Source organism: Vicugna pacos, chromosome 22 (assembly GCF_048564905.1).
Source record: "Vicugna pacos chromosome 22, VicPac4, whole genome shotgun sequence".
Taxonomy (NCBI): domain Eukaryota; kingdom Metazoa; phylum Chordata; class Mammalia; order Artiodactyla; family Camelidae; genus Vicugna; species Vicugna pacos.
The window spans coordinates 25,059,660-25,079,409 of record NC_133008.1 but is presented as its reverse complement, the minus strand read 5'-3'; the positions used below and the strand labels follow the sequence as shown (position 1 = coordinate 25,079,409).

Below are 19,750 nucleotides of genomic sequence, written 5' to 3'. Positions count from 1 at the left end.
ATTCAAGGCCTTCTGTGATTTGACTCCAGCTCCCATGCTTTGTTCCAGGCTCACCAAGCAGCTGGGAGTTCCCAGAACCTGAAATCTTCAGGCCTGCTTGAAATGCCCTTTGCTGTGGCTTGGTCCTCTGCCTGGAGACCCTTTAAAGGCTTATCTCACTCCTCTTCCTTGAATGCCTGCTTATCCTCCTTGTCACAATAACAGTGCATATGTGACATCATCAACAACAACAGTGATCATGGATGATGCCTACATTTATTGAGTGTTAATTACATGCCAGGCATTTTCTGAGCATTTTATTTGACATCCCTCCCATTAGGAGGTGGAGTCTAGGACACCTCCCTTTTGAGTAGGAGCTGCCTTTAGTGACACATATTAGTGAACAGAAAGCAGAGGTGACATTGTGTGACTTCTAAGGCTAAGTGGTCAAAAGTGAGACAACTTCCACCTGGCTCTCTTTCTTGGCACACTTGCCTTGGGAACCCAAACGCCACGCTATGAGGAAGCCCAAGCCGCTGGGATAGGCCACGGGTAGCTATTCTGGCTGACAGCCACAGCTGAGGTTGAAGGCAAGAGCCGGTACCAACCACCAGATATGTGAATGAGGAAGCCTTCAAGGTGACTCCAGCCCCAGCTACTACCTGCAGTTGCATGAGAGACCTTGAGGGAGAACCACCCAGCTAAGCCCAGACAAACTCCAGAACTGTGAAAGATAATGATTGTTGTTTTACAAAAAAGCCCCACTAAGCTGGAAGTTGTTACACAGGGATGCATAATCACAACAACTTGCGTTAACTCGTTTAATTCTCCCAACAACCCCATGAGAGGAACAATTATCCCCATTTTACAGATGAAGCTGATGCTCGTAAGTGCTGGGCAACATGCCCAAAGTTACAGAATGAGTAAATAGAACTGGCATGTGAATCCAGGTAGATGTACTACAGAGTCAGTCATGACCACCAATTTCTGTGGTCAGTGTCTCTACATTCCCTGGTCAGCACCTTCCCCTTCTGGTTCCAGCACCTGACTTTCTTTTGGAGGGGACACCCCCATCATCGGTCCATGTGGTTCAGTTGGAACTCACCCCACCAGGGGCCTTCAGGTACAAGCGTAATCCAGATCAGGCCAGTGAGAGCACAACATCCCCCTTGAGTCAATTACTGGTGCTGGGCTTAGAGGAGGCTGGGTCAGTGAGAGCCAGCCCTAGAAACTTGGCTGGTTTTATGGAGAAATAAGCCCATTTTAATCACTAGAATCATGGAGTTGCTGGTCTATCTTTGCTACTGTGGGGAGATCCTGTCCCAGACTAGAGCCAAGGAAAAAATACAGGTAGATTCCTGATATCATTTAAGAACCTAGGTACAGCCATTCCTGAAGCTTATTACTGTCTTGGCTAAAGGCACTTTGAGTTGAGTTTGTCTCTTGCTCCTGAAAATACCTGTCTGCTACTCTCCCAATGGGATACTTCTTATGCTGTTTCATCTTCCCTGAGGGCAGGGATCTGTTTTAGCACAGTGCCTGGACAAAGGAGGCAGCCATCAATCTTGCTCTATTGAACAGAACTAAAAGGGTTATTGCCCCTGTTTTCTACGTGAGGAAACAGGCTCTCCTAGGGCCTTTGGATAAGGAGGGGGGTTAAGTATAGTGCTTACAACCCAAAAGTTCAATACTTTGCTTTAGGTCCAGGAATGGAATTTGGGATAAGGGGAGGAATGAAAGAAGAAGGCATTATGCCAGACACCATTGGGGCTGCTTAATCAGAGGGGAAGTCTCTAAGGGTGTCTGGAGGTCTGTACAAGTTAGGAAGCTTCTTGGTGGGACTGGTGGCACACAGTGGGAGAGCACACCTGCTCCCCTTGTTAGTCCTTCTTTCTGGACCTCTTCTCATTTTTGTCACCTGGATATTCCAAGTTGTGACAAATACTCCAGAATATAGGCTATCCATCACTCACACGCTCGTGTGAATCAGTTACTAACTTTAGGAGCTGAGGATTAGACGTAAGACAACTATCAGTTTCTGGCAACTATCCATCCCACCTATTTTCCCCAAGAAGTAGCTACATTGCGTGCTCTGACGACTTTATTAAGGGCGAGAGGGGAAAAAATGAATTACAATTGGGTTATTTTTCAAATAACCTGGGGAGGGGTGAGTCTCTGGGGCCCCAAGGAGGAAGGATAGGACTCTGGAAACTAGAAGGCAGAGAGAGAGGAGTGGAACTCTGGGTGCCATTGGCTGGGCGAGGCGGGGGTGGGAGTCGGGTGAAGAGGAGGGGCGCATCTTCCATCCGAGGCCACGCGCCCCCTAGGGGCCGCTGCCGCTTCCACTGCCACTTCCGCTGCCCGCAGCGTCCAGGATCGAGGTTCGAGGGCGGCGGGACCGCCGGAAAGTGATTTCCCTGGGCCATCGTCCGAGTCTGGAACGCGGTAGCACCGAGATGGAAATGTTGAGGCAGTTACCGGAGCCAGGATCCGCCACTGGTAGCGCGTAGCCAAGAACCGAGCGGCAAAGCTCCGCTCCATCAGCGAAAGTCTGGGGAAAGGGGTGGAGTTAAGCCCTGAGTGGGCGCAGTCCAGATGCCCTGGCGGCGGGTGCGTGATTTTAGGGCAAGCAAGTCCTGCCTCTAGGTCCTCCAGGGAATCTGGGGGCAGGGCCATAGTGGGGGTGGGGCCCTGGAGAGGGCGAGTTCGTACTGGGTCCCAGGGGACTCGGGTAGGGACGAGCCAGATTAAGACTGGGGCCTTGGGTGACTATATGTAGAAAAAAGAAAAAAAAAAAACTGGGGCCTTGGGGAAAGTGACTCGGGCCTCTGGGCCTTCCAGGGGGAGCTGTGGACGGGCCTAGAGCGGAGACGGTCCTTTGGGAGGGCATATCTGGACCTAGTGGGCCTTAGGGGGCTACAGGAGTATCCTACTGTGGAGACTGGGCTGTGGAAGGGAGAAGAATGGGAGCAGGGGGCCTTGGAAGTGCCAGTCCAGACTCTGGGACCTAGACGGGTTAATCCAGGACATAGCAAGAGGAAGTCTCAAGCTCTTCCCTGCTTCTTTTGTCCCATGCTCACCTGCCCATAGGTAGTGCAGCCAAGGTCGCAACCCCTCTTTTCTAGGAGTGGCAGCCAAGTCGGACTGCAGGTGATATCACTTTCACAGGTGGAAAACCTGGAGATGGTGTGTGGAGAGCAGGCTAAAGGCTCTGTAGTCACGTCCTAGTAGGATTCCTGCTCTCCAAGGCTTCGCACTGGGTGTGTCTCTTTCCCAGATCCAGGCCCCCTCTTAGAACCACTCCCCTGTGGAAGCCGTCCTCCAGATTTCAGCCCGCCCCACATTGTCTATACTTACCCAGATATTGTCACTTCCTGAAAGTCTCAGACCATCTATTGTAGCCCGGCCAGCCCTACCCTTTTAGCTTCTCTGTTTAATCAAGACGCCCTCCCCGTAAAAAAGTAAAAGAGCTCCCTGGAAGATTGGCCACTCCTCCGTACTGCCAGTCTTTAAAGCAGAGGTCCATAGGCTCCGCCCCTTTCTACCTAGCTTCTAAATCTTAGGGCTCATCCTTAGGACATTGGCGACGTTGGACACAGGCCACGCCCCTTCAGGCACCCAGAGGATCAAGATTCAGATCCCTCATTTGGCTCCGCCCAAAGCATAGGCCACACCCCTCACGCCCCGCCTCTCCTACCAGGCATCGCAGAGCTCTGAGCAGAGCGGCTGCGTCTGGCGTACCCCCAATAGCAGCAGGTGAAAGCGACTGCGGAGGGCAACCTGGAGGTGTCCCAGGAAGGATTCGCACCTGGACATCGGGAGAGACAGGCCCGGATGGGTCAGGATGAGCCAGGGTTCTACCCCTGCTAAGGGCAACTGAAGCAAAGAACACAAGAAAATTTTGGGGGTTGCTGTACTCACCCTGGGCTCAGCTCCCCACAGCGCTCCGGGACGATCCCAGGGCCCAAAGCCAATGGTGTGTCCATCTCTGAGGGACGAGAGGGCCATGGAGAAGGGGACTTCTGTGGTGGTCTTGGATCCTCAGGTAGGGTTGGGGAATCAAGGCCTGGGGTTCCCCTGAATAGGGGATACTCCCATTATATGTCCTCCCAAACATAAAACTTGAAGACACTTTGCTTGGGATGCAAATGAAGTTTCAAGTAATAATACTTATCATAATCAGCTTATTTATTACATCTCTGGTAGTGATATAAGTTCTCATATGCTTACATACACCTGTTTACAACATCCCTAGGAAATGGCTGTATTATTTCTCCCCCTTTCTTAGTGGCCCACATGAAGCCCAGAGAGGTTAATTGATTTTCCCAGGCTACACAGCTATGAAATGGCAGAGCTGGGATTTGAACCTAGGCAATTTATACTCTTTAACCATCGTTCTTCAGCACTAGACCCAGGTGCCCCCTCTGGTCACTCTAAGCCCCTCTTATAAGGAAATTTTGGCATTATGGTTGAGTTGGGGTTTCTGGATGTTAGAGGTTAGTCAGAGTCTGGAATGCTTACCTGCCAGGTGCAGCTGGCCTTTGCCCAGATTGGCTACCAGCCTATGGTGTCTCTGGGACCTAGCTGGGAGTGGGTGGCTCCCTCCATAAGCCCCCAACAGGATCCATGCCAGGGTCAGTTGTAGGGCCCAGGCCAGGCCCCTGGGTGGAGTGCGACCCCTGCAGGCCATGTCCATCTGAGATAAGAGTCAACTAGGATATGGGGTGAGCTTCAGCTGTCCCTTTCTGGTAGCTCAGTGTGGCAACTTTCTGATGCACACCCAGGAGACAGTGCCAGGCAGAACAGAGAATGGGAAGCTGATAAGGAGGCAATAGCCAAGGATTCTCAAATCCCAGGGGGCCACCAAGGCCTGTCTCTGACCCAGGAGCACCCCCCACCATCAAACCATATCCCCTGCATTCCTTCAGGCATAAGTTCCCTCACCCCGTTTGACCATGGTTCCCCCGAAACACAAAGAAGGATCTCCCGCCCTGCTCCATTCTCCGAACTAAGGGGACCATCCCAGATATTCCAATCCCCCCCTGTTCAGTAATTCTTCTCTCTCTTCTGTCCAGTCTCCTCCCTCCCTCTTGATCCTCACTGGCCCCTCTCATGGTCACCTTCTCTCGGCCCACAATCGGCTTAGGGACTGCCACCTAGGGCTGGACCTTTGGAGCCAAGCTTAGCTGTGGCAGGATTCGGGTTCTGCCGCTGGGGTCCAAAGGCCCCAGGGCAGGGGACAATGGAGGTCTGTGGAAACAAAGCAGTTCCCTCCCCACCTCTGCCCGCTCTGGCCACCCCTCACCTGTTAGCGGGACTGGAGTCTAGGGCGCTGCTGAAACACCTCAGGGTCAAATCCAGGAAATAGTGACAGCTGAAAGGGGCGTGGTTTGATGCAGGGGAGGGGTTTCCCATCGCCCTGCCCTCTGCTCCAGCTGACCTAAGGCCAGAGGATCTGGCTGGTGTGTTTATATATCCTTGTGTTTGCCATTATGTTGAATTTATGACTTGAAACCTGTATATGTGTGGGGAGTGGATGTGTGTAATTGGATGAGGCTGTGCTTGTGTGTCTGTGTACGTACTGAGTGTGTATGTGTGTTTGTTCTGTGAGGGTATGATTATGGGCGTCTTTTGAGTGGTGTGTGTGTTCAAAATCTGGGTAAACAGGTCTGCACGTGTTCTCAGCCAAGTGTGTCCATTTGAGTAAGAGTCAGATAACACAGGGAAGGAGGATGTACGATGAGGATGGGTGTCCTGCAAAAGTATTGTGGATAGGTCAGTGGATAAGGGTTGTTGACCATCAATGTTCACAATGAGCGGACAAAGAGGTGTTGTCATGTTTGGAGAGGGTGTGTGTCTCCTTCTGAAACGTATATGAATGTGTGTGTCTGTTCCTTTGCAGTTTCTGTGAATGTGTGTCTTACGCAAACATTCCCTCAATTCATTTGAGAAACATTTATTGAGCACCTATTGTGTGCCAGGTTCTGGGGATGCAGTGTAGTGGCTAAGACATGGAAATCTCAACCCTCACAGAATTGACAGTCTAGTGGGAAAGTCCAATAAGAAAAACATCCCTCCGGTGTGTATGTGTGTCCATGTTTGTATTTTGGATGAGAGTTTGTGTGTAGCTGAGCTTCCCTTGGTTTGGGGATGGTGTGTGTGTGCTTGTGTTTGTTGAGTGTAGTATTATTTTTGTGTGCCTGTATTTTCTAAGTGTGTTTATGTCTGTGTTTTCTAAGTATGTGTTTGCATATGTATTTGCAGAATGTGAGTTTACTAGTATATGTGTTTGTGTGTTTGCTGAATCTGTGATTGTATTCTTCTTCATGTGTTTGCAGAGGGCTCTCCGCGTGTGCTAAGTGCATATTTGCAAATGTTTACATGTGTTTGTATGTGAATATGCGTTTGCTGAGTATGTATTTGTATGTGTGTGTATTTGTAGAATGTGTGTTTTGTGGAGTATGTGTTTGCCGAGTGTGTGAATAGGTGTATATGAGTCTGTTGAGCATGTGTTGGTATGATTCTGTTTGTGTGTATGTTTGCAGAGTGTGTATGTGTGCCTGTGCTTGTAGACTGTCCATACGTGTTTTAGTGAGCAGTGACCGTTACCACAAATCTCTCTCCCTCTCCTCTGGGACTAGTGCAGAGTTTTTGTCTATCTTTTTTACCGACGTATGCTCCCAGATGCCAGAACACTGGTTTTCACACAGTAGGTGCTCAATACTTGTTGAGTAAACGAATCAGGAGGCATTGTCTCCTGACCCCTCTGCAGGCACCCACTGATGTCCTGGAGGCTTCAGCAACCAAGACCAAGTGGTCCTAGCCTTCCCCCGGTTCATCTTGGGCTAGTCCAGGGTGCTCATGGGTCAGATCTGTCCAGCCTCTGGGCTGTGCCTCATGACAACATTTTTCTTCCCCTGATCTACTCTCCCCTGACCCTGAGCTCGTATTTTCGCGCTACGGTCAGCAGGGCTCGAGATCAGCACCACGGAGAGCTCCCACGGCGGCCGGCTTGAGAAGGGGTGGCCGTGAGCGTGAGAAGGGGAGGCAAGAGCGGTGCCCTGGCCTGGGACAGAGAAGTGAGAGGAACAGACTCGGCAAGGGGCAACACGAACATGCCGAGGAAGACAGAAACAGACAGAGATAACAGGCAAAGGCGCAGAGATGAGTCGAGAGGCACCTGGGAAACACCCGGGCTTAGACCTCGCGGTCGGTCCTGTTGGCCGGCAGGGCTTGCTACTGCCCAGTGACCTCACCCTCTATGGCCTTTGGGACAGTTATGGGCTGAGGCCCTTGGGAAGGCCCACCACACCATGCCCTCCAATGCCTGGATTGGAGTGGGGAGGTCTCCGAAGCTTTCCACTCCAACTCTGGGAAGCATAGTTGACTTGGCCTCAGAGTAGGAACACTGGAGGGGGAGTGGTGAAAATCGCTTCGGCTGCCCCCCTCTCCAACTACTAGCTAATCGTTCCTATAAATACAGCCCAGCCTGGTCTGGCTTATTAATCCTGACGATGAGGGAGAGGACCGCTAGGAAGCTAGCAGGGTTCCCTGGGGAGGCTCTGCTTCGGAAGGGGGAGCGATATATACATGTAAATGTTTTTCTGAAGAGGCATCTCCCGTGCGGTTGAGTCTCCTCAGTGCAAATGTCACTCTGTAAGAACGTATCTCTTGGGATGTGGGGTCTTGTGGGTGGGGACAATTTCCCATAAAGAATATGGCTTTTATGGGGTCTTTCATTGGGGTTACACTTAATAGGCTCCCCACGTGGAATGTTACACATGGGGATCTTTCTCTGCGAAGTTATGTCTTCTTTGGAGGGTAGGCTTTTGACTAGAAGCATCACTTCTCAGAGACTGTTTTAGGAATGATTTTCAGGGTGAGAGGAGAGTTCCTGATTGGAGAGGGCCTCCCCGTCGAGACTACCTCCCTGTGGGAATGTGTCTCTGAGGGGGTCACTGGAGTGGGTGTGTGTCCGCACAGGGAATATATCTTACAGAGAATGTCTCCCCTGGCGTGTTTCTTGGGTTAGGAGTCTACCCAGGAGCATGTCTCTCCCCTGGCGTGTCTCTTCTTAAAGGGGTCTCTCTGTAGCTTGGCTTCCCTGGGGGTACCTGGAGGCTCCTCCCCCCGCAAGTCCCCTCCCCCCAGCGCGGGCAGCCTTGGCCGAGGCCAAGCTCGGGTGCCCAGACGCAGTGACGGCGCCGGGTCCGCCCCACTTCGCTCCGCCCCCGCCACCCCCCCTCAGCCGCCGCCGCCGCCGCCGCCGCGGTCCCCGCAGCTTCTCACTCCCTCCCTCCTCCCTCCTCCCGCCGTCGCCGCTGCCGCCGCCTTCCACCTCCCTCCCCCGGGCCGAAGCCGCTGCCGCCGCCGCCATGGACGATTCGGGCCTGATTCGTCGCCGGAGGATGCAGGTACGCGGCGGCCCCGGTCTCGGGTGGAGGGTAAGAGGTTGGCACCCTGGGGCGGGGCCGGGCAGGAGGCGGGAGAACTTACGCCAGGGTCGGCCCAGGCGCCCACTCGCAAGGCTTCAGGACGCTACCGGCGGGGAACACAGTGGCCACGCGTCCCGCCGCGCTGGGGACCCCGCCCCTCAGGCGCCGCCCGGAGATCCAGGGATCTGACAGAGGGGATGTAGCCTAGCGCTCCCCCTCGAGGATAGCCCGAGGGGCTCCTGGCCTGCCAGAGAGGAAGGGGGCTGGTGTGAGGTCTTTGCCCTGGCTCCCGGCTAGGCTGAAGGGGCGCAGAGCAAAGTTATTGTCCCAGGGCTCGCGCCCCTCGGGGCTGTCGGCGCCGCAGCAGCGGTAAACATGTTTCTGCCGCAGCCTTGCCCCTCACAACCCCAGGAGTCCCTTTCTGAAGCATGAAGACCCCCTGCGACCTCCACGCACCTGCTCGGCCACCAGGATTCTTCCTACTGACCTAATTGGACAGTCACCTAGACAGCCTCCCTCCTCACTCTTCATTCCACCCCCCTCCACTACAACACTCCCCCCGCCCCCACTCCGCGATCCTCAAGTCCAGCCCAGCTTGTAGGTGGGCGGAAGCGATTTTTAGCTCCTTGCAGCCTTAGAAGATGTTGGTCTCCATGCTGCGCAGGCGCGAGAGGCATGGGTCCACTGCACAGAGTGGGATACTGAGGTTTGTTGTGGAGCGTGGGAAAGGCGGGGACAAATCCAGGCGTCAGGAACTCCCACCTCCTAGATGGGTGGGAATTCTGAAGCCGAGAAGAGTTCTCTTCTGCCTGCAGCATGCACTTTTAAGGGTTAATACGAGGGTTGGCTGTTGCCACCAAACTGACCCCTGAGAGGAAATTGATCAAAGCTTCACTCTGAGTCCTGCCTGGCAACTGGTTCTTCTATGCTTCCTTGAAGCCCAGTCCCGAACTAGGTAATCTGGAGGCGTTTATGTAAAGCCTAGAGTGGGCCCGGTCTCAGGCTACATCCCTAGTCTGGAGCTTGGGAAGAGAAGGAAAGGATTCAAACCCTCACCCAGGGCCTCGTCCAGAAATTTCAGACAGCAGAAAGCACTTCCCAGGCATATGGATGATGCTGGAGCCAGACCTGAGGTGGAAAGCTAATTTGCTTTTAACCAGAGCCCTGATGAGCTCTTCAGGTCTTCCTTGGTTTCTCCCCCTTCCCAGGGCTGGGTTAGGAGAATGGGTTCTGATAAAAGGGAGAGAGCTGCGACAAGGCCAGAGCAAGTGCTGAAGCCAGATTGGGTCCGCGCCGTCGGGTCCCCAGAAGAGGGCGGAAAGGGGCGGAGCCTGCATGGGGTGTGTCCCCGCCCCCCTGGCCGACGCCGACTCCCATTGGCTCAGCGCCACGCGGGACTTCGGCCTCCAGCGCAAGACCCCTCCCCTAGCCTCAGATCCTCCCACTCACCACCCACCCTTCCCCAAATTTCTTCTAGGCCGAGCTACCCCTCCAAAGTCCTGCCCAAACCTCTTCCGTTTTGGCAGGGTTAACCACTTCGCTGCCTGCTTAGAGTCTCACACACTGGTGCAACTCCTTAGGAGCTGTCCCAAAACCATGGAGCGCCCAAGGGTACCCTGTGTGCAGTTGGGACCTTAGAACAACCTAAATTCAAATGCCCTGTCTAGAGGGCGGTCCATTAATCCTGAGGAGAGGCAGAATCCGTTGGGCAAAGTGGCTCTGCACCTGGTATGGAGGAGGTGTCTGTTTACACTGACGCCAAGGATCTAAATCCTCTACTGCTCCACATCGACCTTTTCTTCGACCCTAGAATGTTTAGGGACGTTAGCAGATGGGGCTAGATTCAAGGACTTTTCTAGACGGCACTTAAGGGTCCCCCTGGGGCTCACCTTTGGAGGCCTAGTGTACCCAAGTCTGGAGTCCCGGGCTCCGTGGCCAGAAAATCCAGTTTTGCTTTTGATTGGGCCATTGCGGTCGCCTAGCCTAGCCGGCTGGTCCAAGGGGGCGGCTCATTCAAGTGGATCCTGCAAAGACAGAGGGAAAACCTGGCATGGATTTCTGGTCACCCAGGCTCAGGAGGGCAGGACCCCGACCATGTCCTCTGTACATGGGAGTGTGGAGTCCCTTTAGCCTATCTTCTGTCATGCAGGATGCCCATCCACAATAACTCCTGTTCCTAGGACCTTAGTCACCATTCATCGTCTCACAGAATCCTCTAGAAAGCGTGGACTATTGGAAGGTCATTTGTCAAGGTTATAAATGGCAAAGCTGAGATTCGAACCTGGGGCTTTCTGCTATTAGAGATCCTAGAAAGAACCTAGAACATTCCTCATTTCTCCTTTGTCGGAGTCCCCACCAAAGGGCTTTTGAAACCCTCACCTGAATCTTTCCACCCCCAGCCCTACCCAATCTTTTTTATTCACCTTAGCCTGTGGACACAGAACTGGCTGGAAGGTGATGCCCCCTCTCCCTAGTGCTCTCAGAAAAGGGTCCAGACTTCTGCTTCCCTTCTTGAAATACTAGTCCCAAAGGGGCAGGAATTTTTGTCTCATTCACAGCTGTGTCCCCCATGCCTTGCACAGGACCTGTCATACAGTAAGTGCTCAAGAAATATTTTTCAAATAAAGACTCCTGTTTCATTTGCACAAACACACTGAGAGGCCAACTCAGGAGTCCTATATGGGGCCCTGTGCTGGTCTCTGGGGGTTGGGAGAGGAATCACTCACTCTGGTACCCTCTTCCCCTAGGAGCCCAGCCCTCAGCTCATGGCCAAGGGTGCAGATGACGATGAGGATGAGGATGAGGATGAGGGGCATGTCCCACACCACATCTGCCCCTCCACGGGGCTGACAGGACTTTGGGCAGTGGCTGCTGGTCCCTGCTGACCTCTATCCTTTTGCTCCTTTGCCTTCCAGAAGGATTTGCCCCTGCCCCGGAAAAGCAGCAGGTGAGCCCTGGGGAGAGATGCGCCGGACTCGCCGCCCCTTCTCCAGCCCGGGTTGGGGCGCCAGGCGCGCGCGCGGGCGGGGCCTCGCGCGTTGGTGCGCAGCAGCGCCCCCTCCTGGTGGCCGGCAGTCGCAGGCCCTCCCCTCCCCCGCCCTCCCCTGCCCGCTGCGGCTCCAGCCTCCGCCCCGCGCGCTTGCTCCCCGCGCCGCCGCCGCTGCCGCACCTGCCATCATGTCGCCGCCGCCGGGTCATGTCTGACTCTCTCTGGACCGCGCTTTCCAATTTCTCGATGCCCTCCTTCCCTGGCGGCAGTATGTTCCGTCGCACCAAGAGGTAGAACCCCGATCCCTCAGACCCTGACCTGGCCCTCCCCCTAAAGCCACACTCCGGCCGCTGCCGCAGGGCGGGGCCCGGGATGCTGCACCCTGTCCAGCTGCGCCAGAGGTGCTCGTGCTGCGCCTTCCTGCCAGGGATGGGGGTGAATGGGGGGCAATGTGGGCTGAAGCTGGGGGGGGGACCGCACGTTAGAAAGGACCGCCGCCGGGGGGAGGGGGCTGCGCCCTGTGGGGGATTGCAGCGCCTTTGTCTGCTGGCGCTGTGGACTCCGGTAGCCCGGTGAGGGTAAGGGAAGACGGGGAGGGTGGGGGGCTTAGCACCCTAAGAACAATAGCCGCAGCCTGGCCTCCCCCCACCCCCATGCCTCGTGCTCTGGCCGCGCGAATATGCTCAGTCACTGCGACGGGGGGGGGTGAAGGGAACGGAGGGGCTGGAGGATCTCCCTTTGGAAGCTGGGGTCCTGAGGGGCAGAATGAAAGGGGGGCTTTTGTCATAGCAACCCCCGCCCCCAAGAACATAGCCTCAAACGAAAAATAGTGACACACAGCGTCACGCAGGACATGATGTCACACACATATACACACAACAGCCCTAGTAGCCCAGATACACCAGGGAGTCACCATGCATACCTAGCCATATGGTGACCACAGATCAGAGGCATGCACACACAGGGGTACGCTCAGCATCACACAGACAAGTAAACCCACAGGCACAGTGTAGTGTACACCCAGTAAGATGTCACTTGCATGGTGATCCACACACATAATTATGCCATTTGAGATGCACGGAGACACATGTGTGGCAATGACATCCATGCAATGTCACAACATGATATCGCCTAAGTATGTCACATGCTATGTCACGCGGAGGACAGAATAACAGACAAAAAGAACCTTGCAGAGTTGGAGAGACAATATCACACGTTTTCACACATTTTTATCGATGTCATACATGGTGGCATGCTCAGACGTGCCCAGTGTCACAGGGTGTTAAATTCACACCCAGTAGATGCCACTTGTGGGTACACATGGTGAATGTCACACTCAGACACAAGGACAGTTTCTCTTACAGATTCAGGATGCTGTGCAAAGACATAGACACATGTAGCAGAAATCATGCATCTGCATACTTTACAGTGCACAGTGGCACATCTAGTCATGGACAAGTTCTGTTACATTGTGTCATATAGACACACAAAGCCATAGGCCATGTCACACAAGATAAATCCAAGAACTGTCACACATGATGTCACAGTAGGATGCTCCCAGTGCTGAACTCACACTCTAGGTGCCACACCTGAATACACACAGCGTATGTTACACACACACCCAAAAACACAGACACTGGGTATCTCCAGTGGTATCACACAGACCTATCACTTCATGACCGATACACTGTGTCGTAGGCGATCACACGTGATCCACAGCAGGACCCTCAGACATACATGTCCACATACGCATCTCCTCTCATACACAGTTCTCTGAGGAGTCCTTTGGGGGCACATCCAAACACACACAAATGGGAGAATGGTGGGGATCTGAGATGGGAGGTCAGCAGGTTGGGCCCACAAACTCACTGGGCTATGGCCGGATCCAGACCCCTGCCTCGCCTTCCCGCAGCTGCCGCACCAGCAACCGGAAAAGCCTCATTCTGACCAGCACTTCGCCCACGCTGCCGCGACCTCACTCCCCACTGCCAGGACACCTGGGTGAGACAGGTGGTGGGTTTGTGGGCCAGGCCAGAGGAGGCGTGGCCACAGGCGAGGGGTGTGTCCATGCCACCGGAGGGGTTGTCTGGATGGACAGAATCTGGACTGGACAAGAGGCGGGGCCATCTTTGTGTTGGCCTGGCCAGTCCGCAGAGGGACGGGCATTTGTGGGCGGAGGTCCAGGAGGAGCTTGATTGGAAAGGGGATGGGGCGGAAAGGAGGAGCCATATCTGAGGGGCGGGGCCAGCCCAGAAGAAGGCGGAATCGGCCTGGAGAGAGGTTGGGCTGATTCGGTAACCAAACACTTTGAGAGGCGGGGCCACAGCCAAGGGGGCGTGGCCCACTCATACATGGATGGGGCTAGAATAAAGAGGGGACAAACTGCTGTTTGGAACTCGCTTTGAGAATCAGGAGGCCTGATGGGATTGCTTTCCACCCCAGGCCTAAAGATCTCCCTCTTTCCACCACAGGTAGCAGTCCCCTGGACAGCCCCCGCAACTTCTCCCCCAACGCCCCCGCCCACTTCTCCTTTGCATCCTCCCGAAGGTGAGTCCCTCTCCCCAGGGCCCCAGAAATCTGGCCATAACCTCCCCACCCACCGTCTGAGCCGCCATCTGTTTCCCTCCTAATTGCACCTGAGTCAGGGCTTGAGGGACCCGCACGCAGAATACCCCAACGTCCGGGCGGGAACTATAAGAAGGCGGGGCCAATCGCCTATTCAGAATCAGGGAATGGGCGGGGCTTATTTTGCTGCTGAGAGAAAGCGCTTGCGCTCTGCGACCAGGGTATCTTAGTCTCCCAAGCCAACCTCTCCAGGCCAGGCGTTTCCATAGCAACAGGACGGAAGCGGGGATGAGGTGCGCAAGCGCCGACTGCTTGATGCCCATCGAAGGGCTTGGTTTCTTCGACGTGAGGGAGGGCGCCTACGGCTATTTCTTGAGGGCCCAAGAGGAAGAATCTCGTTTCCCACTGGGGGCCTCTGTGCATTTCTGGAGTGTCCCTAAGATGAATCTTTCTGAGGGCCTTTGGCAAAATTTGAGGAGGCAGAGAGATTCCTTGAATGTTTTTTGGAAAAATTCTGGGAGTTGCCAGGGTGTTTGGGCAGGTCTCTTTCTCTTTGAACTTCATTCTGAAAACGTTGTCTGAAAACTGCTATATTTTGGGAGCTGGGCTATGGGGTGAACTACACCCCGTCTTTATTCTTGGAGTTGAGTTGGGGAGGCAGGCTAGACAACTGCAAAGTCTGGTGAAAGCTGTGGTGTGGGAGTCACAGGAGACTGGGGCAGAGGACGTCTCCCTTGGGAGAGTAGGGGTAGGCCCCTTCGACTATGGAATTCAGCTGAGGGCAGTAGGGAGCCAGAAAAGGGCTCCAAGACTGGGCTGAATGTGGTCACCTACATGGAGGGTGAGTTGGGAATCGGGTAGGCTGAACGAGGGCACTGCCTGGAGAGAGAAGTCAAGTGCGGGGGAATGTGTGTCCATGTGAGTGTGCAATCTGTGTGCTGATGTGGATGTTTGTGAGTTTGTGAGGTCAGTATGTGAGGCAGCCTGGGCCTGCACGTGTTTACGGGGTGTGCACCATCAGCCTGTGAGGGTGAACGAGTGTGGCTGTGTACCTGTAGGGTTGTAAATGTGTGTGAATATGTGAGGAAGCGTGTCCCTCCACGTGTGTGGCCATGTGAGTGTGTAATTTGTGTGGGAGCATGAATGAGGGTGCGGCTGTGAGAGATTTTGAATGTGTGACTGTGTGCGTGAGGGTGTCATCAATGTGTGTCACGTGAATGTGACAGTCTAGATTGTGTGAGGGAGTGTGTGTGGGGGGTCAGAGTGATAGTACCAGGTCTCTGTAAGTACATCTGTCTATATGTGAGTGTATGTCTGTTTTTGTGTGTATGATTGTGTGTTAGCCTAGAAACGTGTGATATTTGAGTCCTTGTATAGGACAGTGAATGCGTATGTCTGTGTTGAGACACGTGGTGTGAATGTGTGTGACTGTTAGTGTGTGAACTCAACCACGCTAGTAACAGTCATACTAGTGGATGTGGCCATGAGAGTAAGTGTGTCTGTTGGGGTGTGTGCCAGTGTGTGTGTGTGTATGAGAAAGAGAATTTTCTTCTCTGAAAAGACCCAAATGGTCTTCCTCTGAGAATTTTCTCATGAGAGGTGTTTTGGGGTCCCACTGGGATGACTTCCTGGGGTGGGCTTTTCACTTTGGGGGCTTGCTTGGCATGAGGATGATGGGAAAGGAGGATCACAGGAAGGGGCAGAGGAGACTGATATTTGCTCCAGGTCCCGGGTGCCCAGATGGAAGACTTCCTCTTTACCTCCTTGACTCTGAGGGCCTTCAGGAATCTCAGAGCACAGATATACTGCCCGGCCCTGGCCATGGCCAGTGGCTTCTCTCACACCCTGAGGAGTGGGGGGACTGGTGGGGCCTGGCGGCCTTTGAGCACATCGGCTGGGTTCCAGGGCGGATGGACGTCGTTGGTCTCTGGCTTCACTCCCATCGTCTGGCTATGGCACCAACACACCCAGCTCCACCGTCTCGGTGAGTGTGGCAGGCGGGGCTGGTGGGTGGCCTAAATGAGACCTTTGGATTTCTCTTGTTTTTCAAGGGTGTCACCTGTCCACCTGTTAGTGAGTTACAATCCCCTCCAAGGTCTGGCTCTCCACCTATGACATATCTTCCTGGGGGAGGGGAGAGTCCTACTCACCTTGGACTTATTTTACAGATAATGACATTAAGGCTAAGCCATTTGCCCAAGTGTCTGCAGCCGGCCAGGCCTAGGCCACATCCTTCACTCAGAGCCCATTTCCTCATCCACTGCAATATCCAAAGTCTCTATCTCCATCTGCCACCCCCCTTCTACCTGTCTCCCTGGTTAGCTCATCCATACATCAGTATGATGTTCAGCAGACATTTATCATGTGACTGTTATGTGGTGGGTGGGCTCTACAAACTGGGCCAGAGTCCAAGGAGTCACAAAGCCCTCATGAGAGGAGACAGATCTGTAAGAAGACATTTACAACACAGGGTGCTGGAGTGGTTGGAGCTGTGATGGAGGCAGCATAAGGCAAGGTAATAGCAGAGGGGAGGCACCTGACTCAGCTGGAGGGAGGTCAAGGAAGATTTCCTGGAAGAGGCATCATAGAAGCCAACACAAAAGATCAGCAGGAGCTTGGCAGGTGGAAGAAGGGAGGGAACGGTGTTTCAGGAAAGGGAACAGCATGTGCAAACTCCCAGAGGCAGCAGAGAACTTTCCGTATTTGGAAAGTTGAAAATAGCCTGTGTGGCTGGAGATTTGGGTTGGAAGCAGAGGAAAGGAGGTAGGCAGGCAGCAGCCCTGATCATGTGAGGGCTTCTTGGCCAGGGCAGTGAGGTAGAATTTATTTGAAATGCAGTGGGAAGCATAGAGAGATTTTTTTTTTTTGCCTTTTATTAAAATCTCAGTATGAACTACTTGAAATTATGATTCTGTAGGTCATAGATTATGTGCACTGAAAAGGTTATTTTACATTTTTTAAAAGTGGAGGTATTGGGGATTGAACTTAGGAACTCATGCATGCTAAGCACAGGCTCTACCACTGAGCTATCCCTCCACTCCACTTTTTTTTCATTTATTCCATCTTTTAAAAAATATTATTTTAATAGATAATGATGAGACAGAGAGTTTTAAGCAGAGGAGTGAGTGATGTCATGTTTAAAAAGATTATACTGCCTGAAGAATCAGGCAGATGTCCTTGTGTTTCTCCACTGATGTCTGTGAGTCTGTGTTTGCCCCAACTGCATACCAGGCCATGACCAAGGACCAAGCAGAACCAAGTCTCTGCCCTGGAGGAGCAGATACCAATAACAAATAAGTAAAACAGAGGTAGTAAGTCAGGAGCTAAGTACAGCAAGAAGTAAAAAGATGTGGCAGGGAGAAGGAATGATGGGTGTCTGTATTCAGAGGAAACCTCCTGAGGGGTGACATTTAAGCAAAGACTTGAATGAGGAGTGATCCATAGTAGATGTTCTCCAGGCACAGGGAACAGTCTGTGCAAAGGCCCTGAGTCAGGAGTGTGGCTTATTCAAGGACCTTCAAGGAGGCCTGTGTAGGTGGAACAGAGCAAGTGAAGGGGCCAGTGGGAGGAGGTGTTGGCAAAGAGACAGGATCAGGTCTTGCAAGACCTGGTGGGCTGTGAGGAAGACTTAGGCATGCACCATGAGTAAGGTGGGAGCCATGGAGGGTTCTGACCCGAGGGGGCCTGTGACTTGACTCAGGTTTTAAGCGGCTCTCTTGAGCCACATCTGTCTGTGTCACTGTTCTCATCCTTGTCTATCCCTGAGCACCTCCCCCCATTTGTCGCCAGGAATCCCAAGCTGGGCCTTGGGATCCAAATCATAAGTCAAATCCTGATTCTGGCCTTGCTCAGTGGCCTGTCAGACGCGGGAGTCCCAGCCCATGGTCCCAAGCAGTGGGGGGACCGCGGTGGCTCTGACCCCGGCCCCGCCCCTCCCCCCAGTCTTCCTGCTCCTCCCAGGAGCGCCTGCACCAACTGCCCTATCAACCCACCGTGGACGAGCTCCACTTCCTCTCCAAACACTTCGGCAGCACGGAGAGCATCACGGACGAGGATGGTGGCCGCCGCTCCCCTGCCGTGCGGCCTCGCTCGCGGAGCCTCAGGTGGGTCCGCACCCCCCCTCCCGCTCCAAGCTGGCACTGCGAGACCCCCGTCCCCGTGAATAAACAACTTGCAACATGATGGGTGAGGACGTCTGCTGCCAGTTCGGAGGTTGGGGGTTGGACAGGATGGGTTTCTCTCTCCGCAGCCCCGGGCGCTCCCCCTCCTCCTACGACAACGAGATAGTGATGATGAACCATGTCTACAAGGAGAGGTTCCCCAAGGTGAGGCGGGGCCGGGGGCGGCCGCAGGGAAGTCGGGCGGCCGGAGCCCTCACTCGCCTTAGCTCCGCGCGCCCCCTGGTGGCCGGCGCCGGGCAGCACAGGCTCTTGGCGACCACAGCCTCCCCGCGCAGCCCCGCGCCGGCATCCCCGCCCTGCCTCCGTCCCTCCTGTAGGCCACAGCGCAGATGGAAGAGAAGCTGCGAGATTTCGCCCGCGCCTACGAACCTGACAGCGTGCTGCCGCTGGCCGACGGAGTACTCAGCTTCATCCACCATCAGATCATCGAGCTGGCCCGGGACTGCCTGACCAAGTCCCGCGACGGCCTCATCACCACTGTCTACTTTTACGAATTGCAGGAAAATCTGGAGAAGTTGCTGCAGGACGTAAGTGCACAGATAGGCTCCATCTCAGTCTCTACACCCCCAAATCAGGCCCTGTGCCTCCATCCCTTCCTTCACCCCACATTCATTCGGGGGGTTGCCTACCATGTGCCAAGCGGCTAGTGTGGCGCTGAAGATTGAAGGGTGGAGGGGAAAGACTCTAGGTCTGATGGAGGAAGCAGGAATTTAACCTCCCTCACCTCCTTCAGGTCTTTACTTCTCAGGTGGTGTCAGGGCTGGGACGAAGATGTGGCAGGTGATTTTTTTTTCCCTTCAGAACAGTAATTATTGAGAAAGTTGAAAAAGTAGGTATGTTAAAATTTAACATTATTGTAAGCTTAAATATTTTATTTATAATTAAACCAAAATTTGTTATAATCTACTTTACTGGTTTTAATGGAAACAAACTCATCCATAATAATATCTTCATTGAAACTATTAATCATTTTAAAAACATAAAAACACATAGAGATTGTTCCACACTTTTCCTTTTGATTCAAGCTCCAGTATGGCTTGGTACAGCCCTTTTGGATTCTGCTCCTATTTAAATTTTGCTATTTTGCTTATCATGGATTTTTTTTTGGCATTGATTTTGGTTTTTTCCAAGTACTGCATTAAAATATTAGTTATTTTGAAGACTGAGGTTTTTGGTGCCCAAGGTGACTGCCTCATTTGCCTCTCTGTTGCCTCAACCCTGATGGGCATGATAGATAAATTAATATGTGGACTGTTTGGTAGAAAACAGGAACACCATAAATATACAATGGAATATTATTCAACCATAAAAAAGAATGAAATAATGACATTTGGGGTAACATGGATGGACCTAGAAATTATCATACTGAGAGAAGTAAGTCAGACAAAGAAAGATAAATATCATATGATATCACTTATATGTGGAATCTGAAAAAAAAATAATACAAACAAACTTATTTACAAAACAGAAACAGACTCAGACTCACAGACCTAGAAAACAAACTTACGGTTACCAAAGGAGAAGGGGGGTTAGGGATAAATAAGGAGTATGGGATTAACAGATACACATTCCTATACATATAAAATAGATAAATAACAAGG

At 53.1% G+C, this 19,750-nt stretch overlaps 2 protein-coding genes across 3 annotated transcripts in view; one reads left to right on the top strand and one right to left on the bottom strand.

Moving 5' to 3' along the window:
* Positions 1 to 2,107: 2,107 nt before the first annotated feature.
* Positions 2,108 to 8,514, bottom strand: RTBDN (retbindin). Its single transcript, XM_072947589.1, has 6 exons — positions 8,476 to 8,514; positions 4,501 to 4,796; positions 3,901 to 3,967; positions 3,677 to 3,787; positions 3,060 to 3,156; positions 2,108 to 2,530 (listed from the first exon to the last, which is right to left on the bottom strand). Exons 2-6 carry the CDS (start codon positions 4,673 to 4,675, stop codon positions 2,303 to 2,305), a joined length of 678 nt encoding a protein of 225 aa, XP_072803690.1. The 5' UTR covers positions 4,676 to 4,796; positions 8,476 to 8,514; the 3' UTR covers positions 2,108 to 2,302.
* Positions 8,299 to 19,750, top strand: part of MAST1 (microtubule associated serine/threonine kinase 1) — a 24,938-nt gene continuing 13,486 nt past the window's right edge. The window contains exons 1-8 of one of the 2 annotated variants that reach the window (XM_072947587.1): positions 8,299 to 8,393; positions 11,330 to 11,361; positions 13,316 to 13,404; positions 13,875 to 13,950; positions 15,874 to 15,952; positions 17,911 to 18,071; positions 18,218 to 18,293; positions 18,467 to 18,676. In XM_072947587.1, the coding sequence (XP_072803688.1) occupies positions 8,355 to 8,393; positions 11,330 to 11,361; positions 13,316 to 13,404; positions 13,875 to 13,950; positions 15,874 to 15,952; positions 17,911 to 18,071; positions 18,218 to 18,293; positions 18,467 to 18,676 (762 nt within the window). In that variant the 5' untranslated portion in view covers positions 8,299 to 8,354. Of the gene's footprint in view, positions 8,394 to 11,329; positions 11,362 to 13,315; positions 13,405 to 13,874; positions 13,951 to 14,207; positions 14,262 to 15,873; positions 15,953 to 17,910; positions 18,072 to 18,217; positions 18,294 to 18,466; positions 18,677 to 19,750 lie in introns of those variants that run through there. The other variant, XM_072947588.1, reaches the window with a different exon arrangement.

Bases quoted from the DNA above. Each gene is read 5' to 3' on its own strand.
- RTBDN (XM_072947589.1), bottom strand. From the start codon at position 4,675: ATGGACATGGCCTGCAGGGGTCGCACTCCACCCAGGGGCCTGGCCTGG. The intron at 3,788-3,900 runs GTGAGTACAGCA...CCCGATGTCCAG, and splicing joins TGTGGGGAGCTGAGCCCAGG to GTGCGAATCCTTCCTGGGAC. The intron at 3,157-3,676 runs GTAGGAGAGGCG...CACCATCTCCAG, and splicing joins TCAGAGCTCTGCGATGCCTG to GTTTTCCACCTGTGAAAGTG.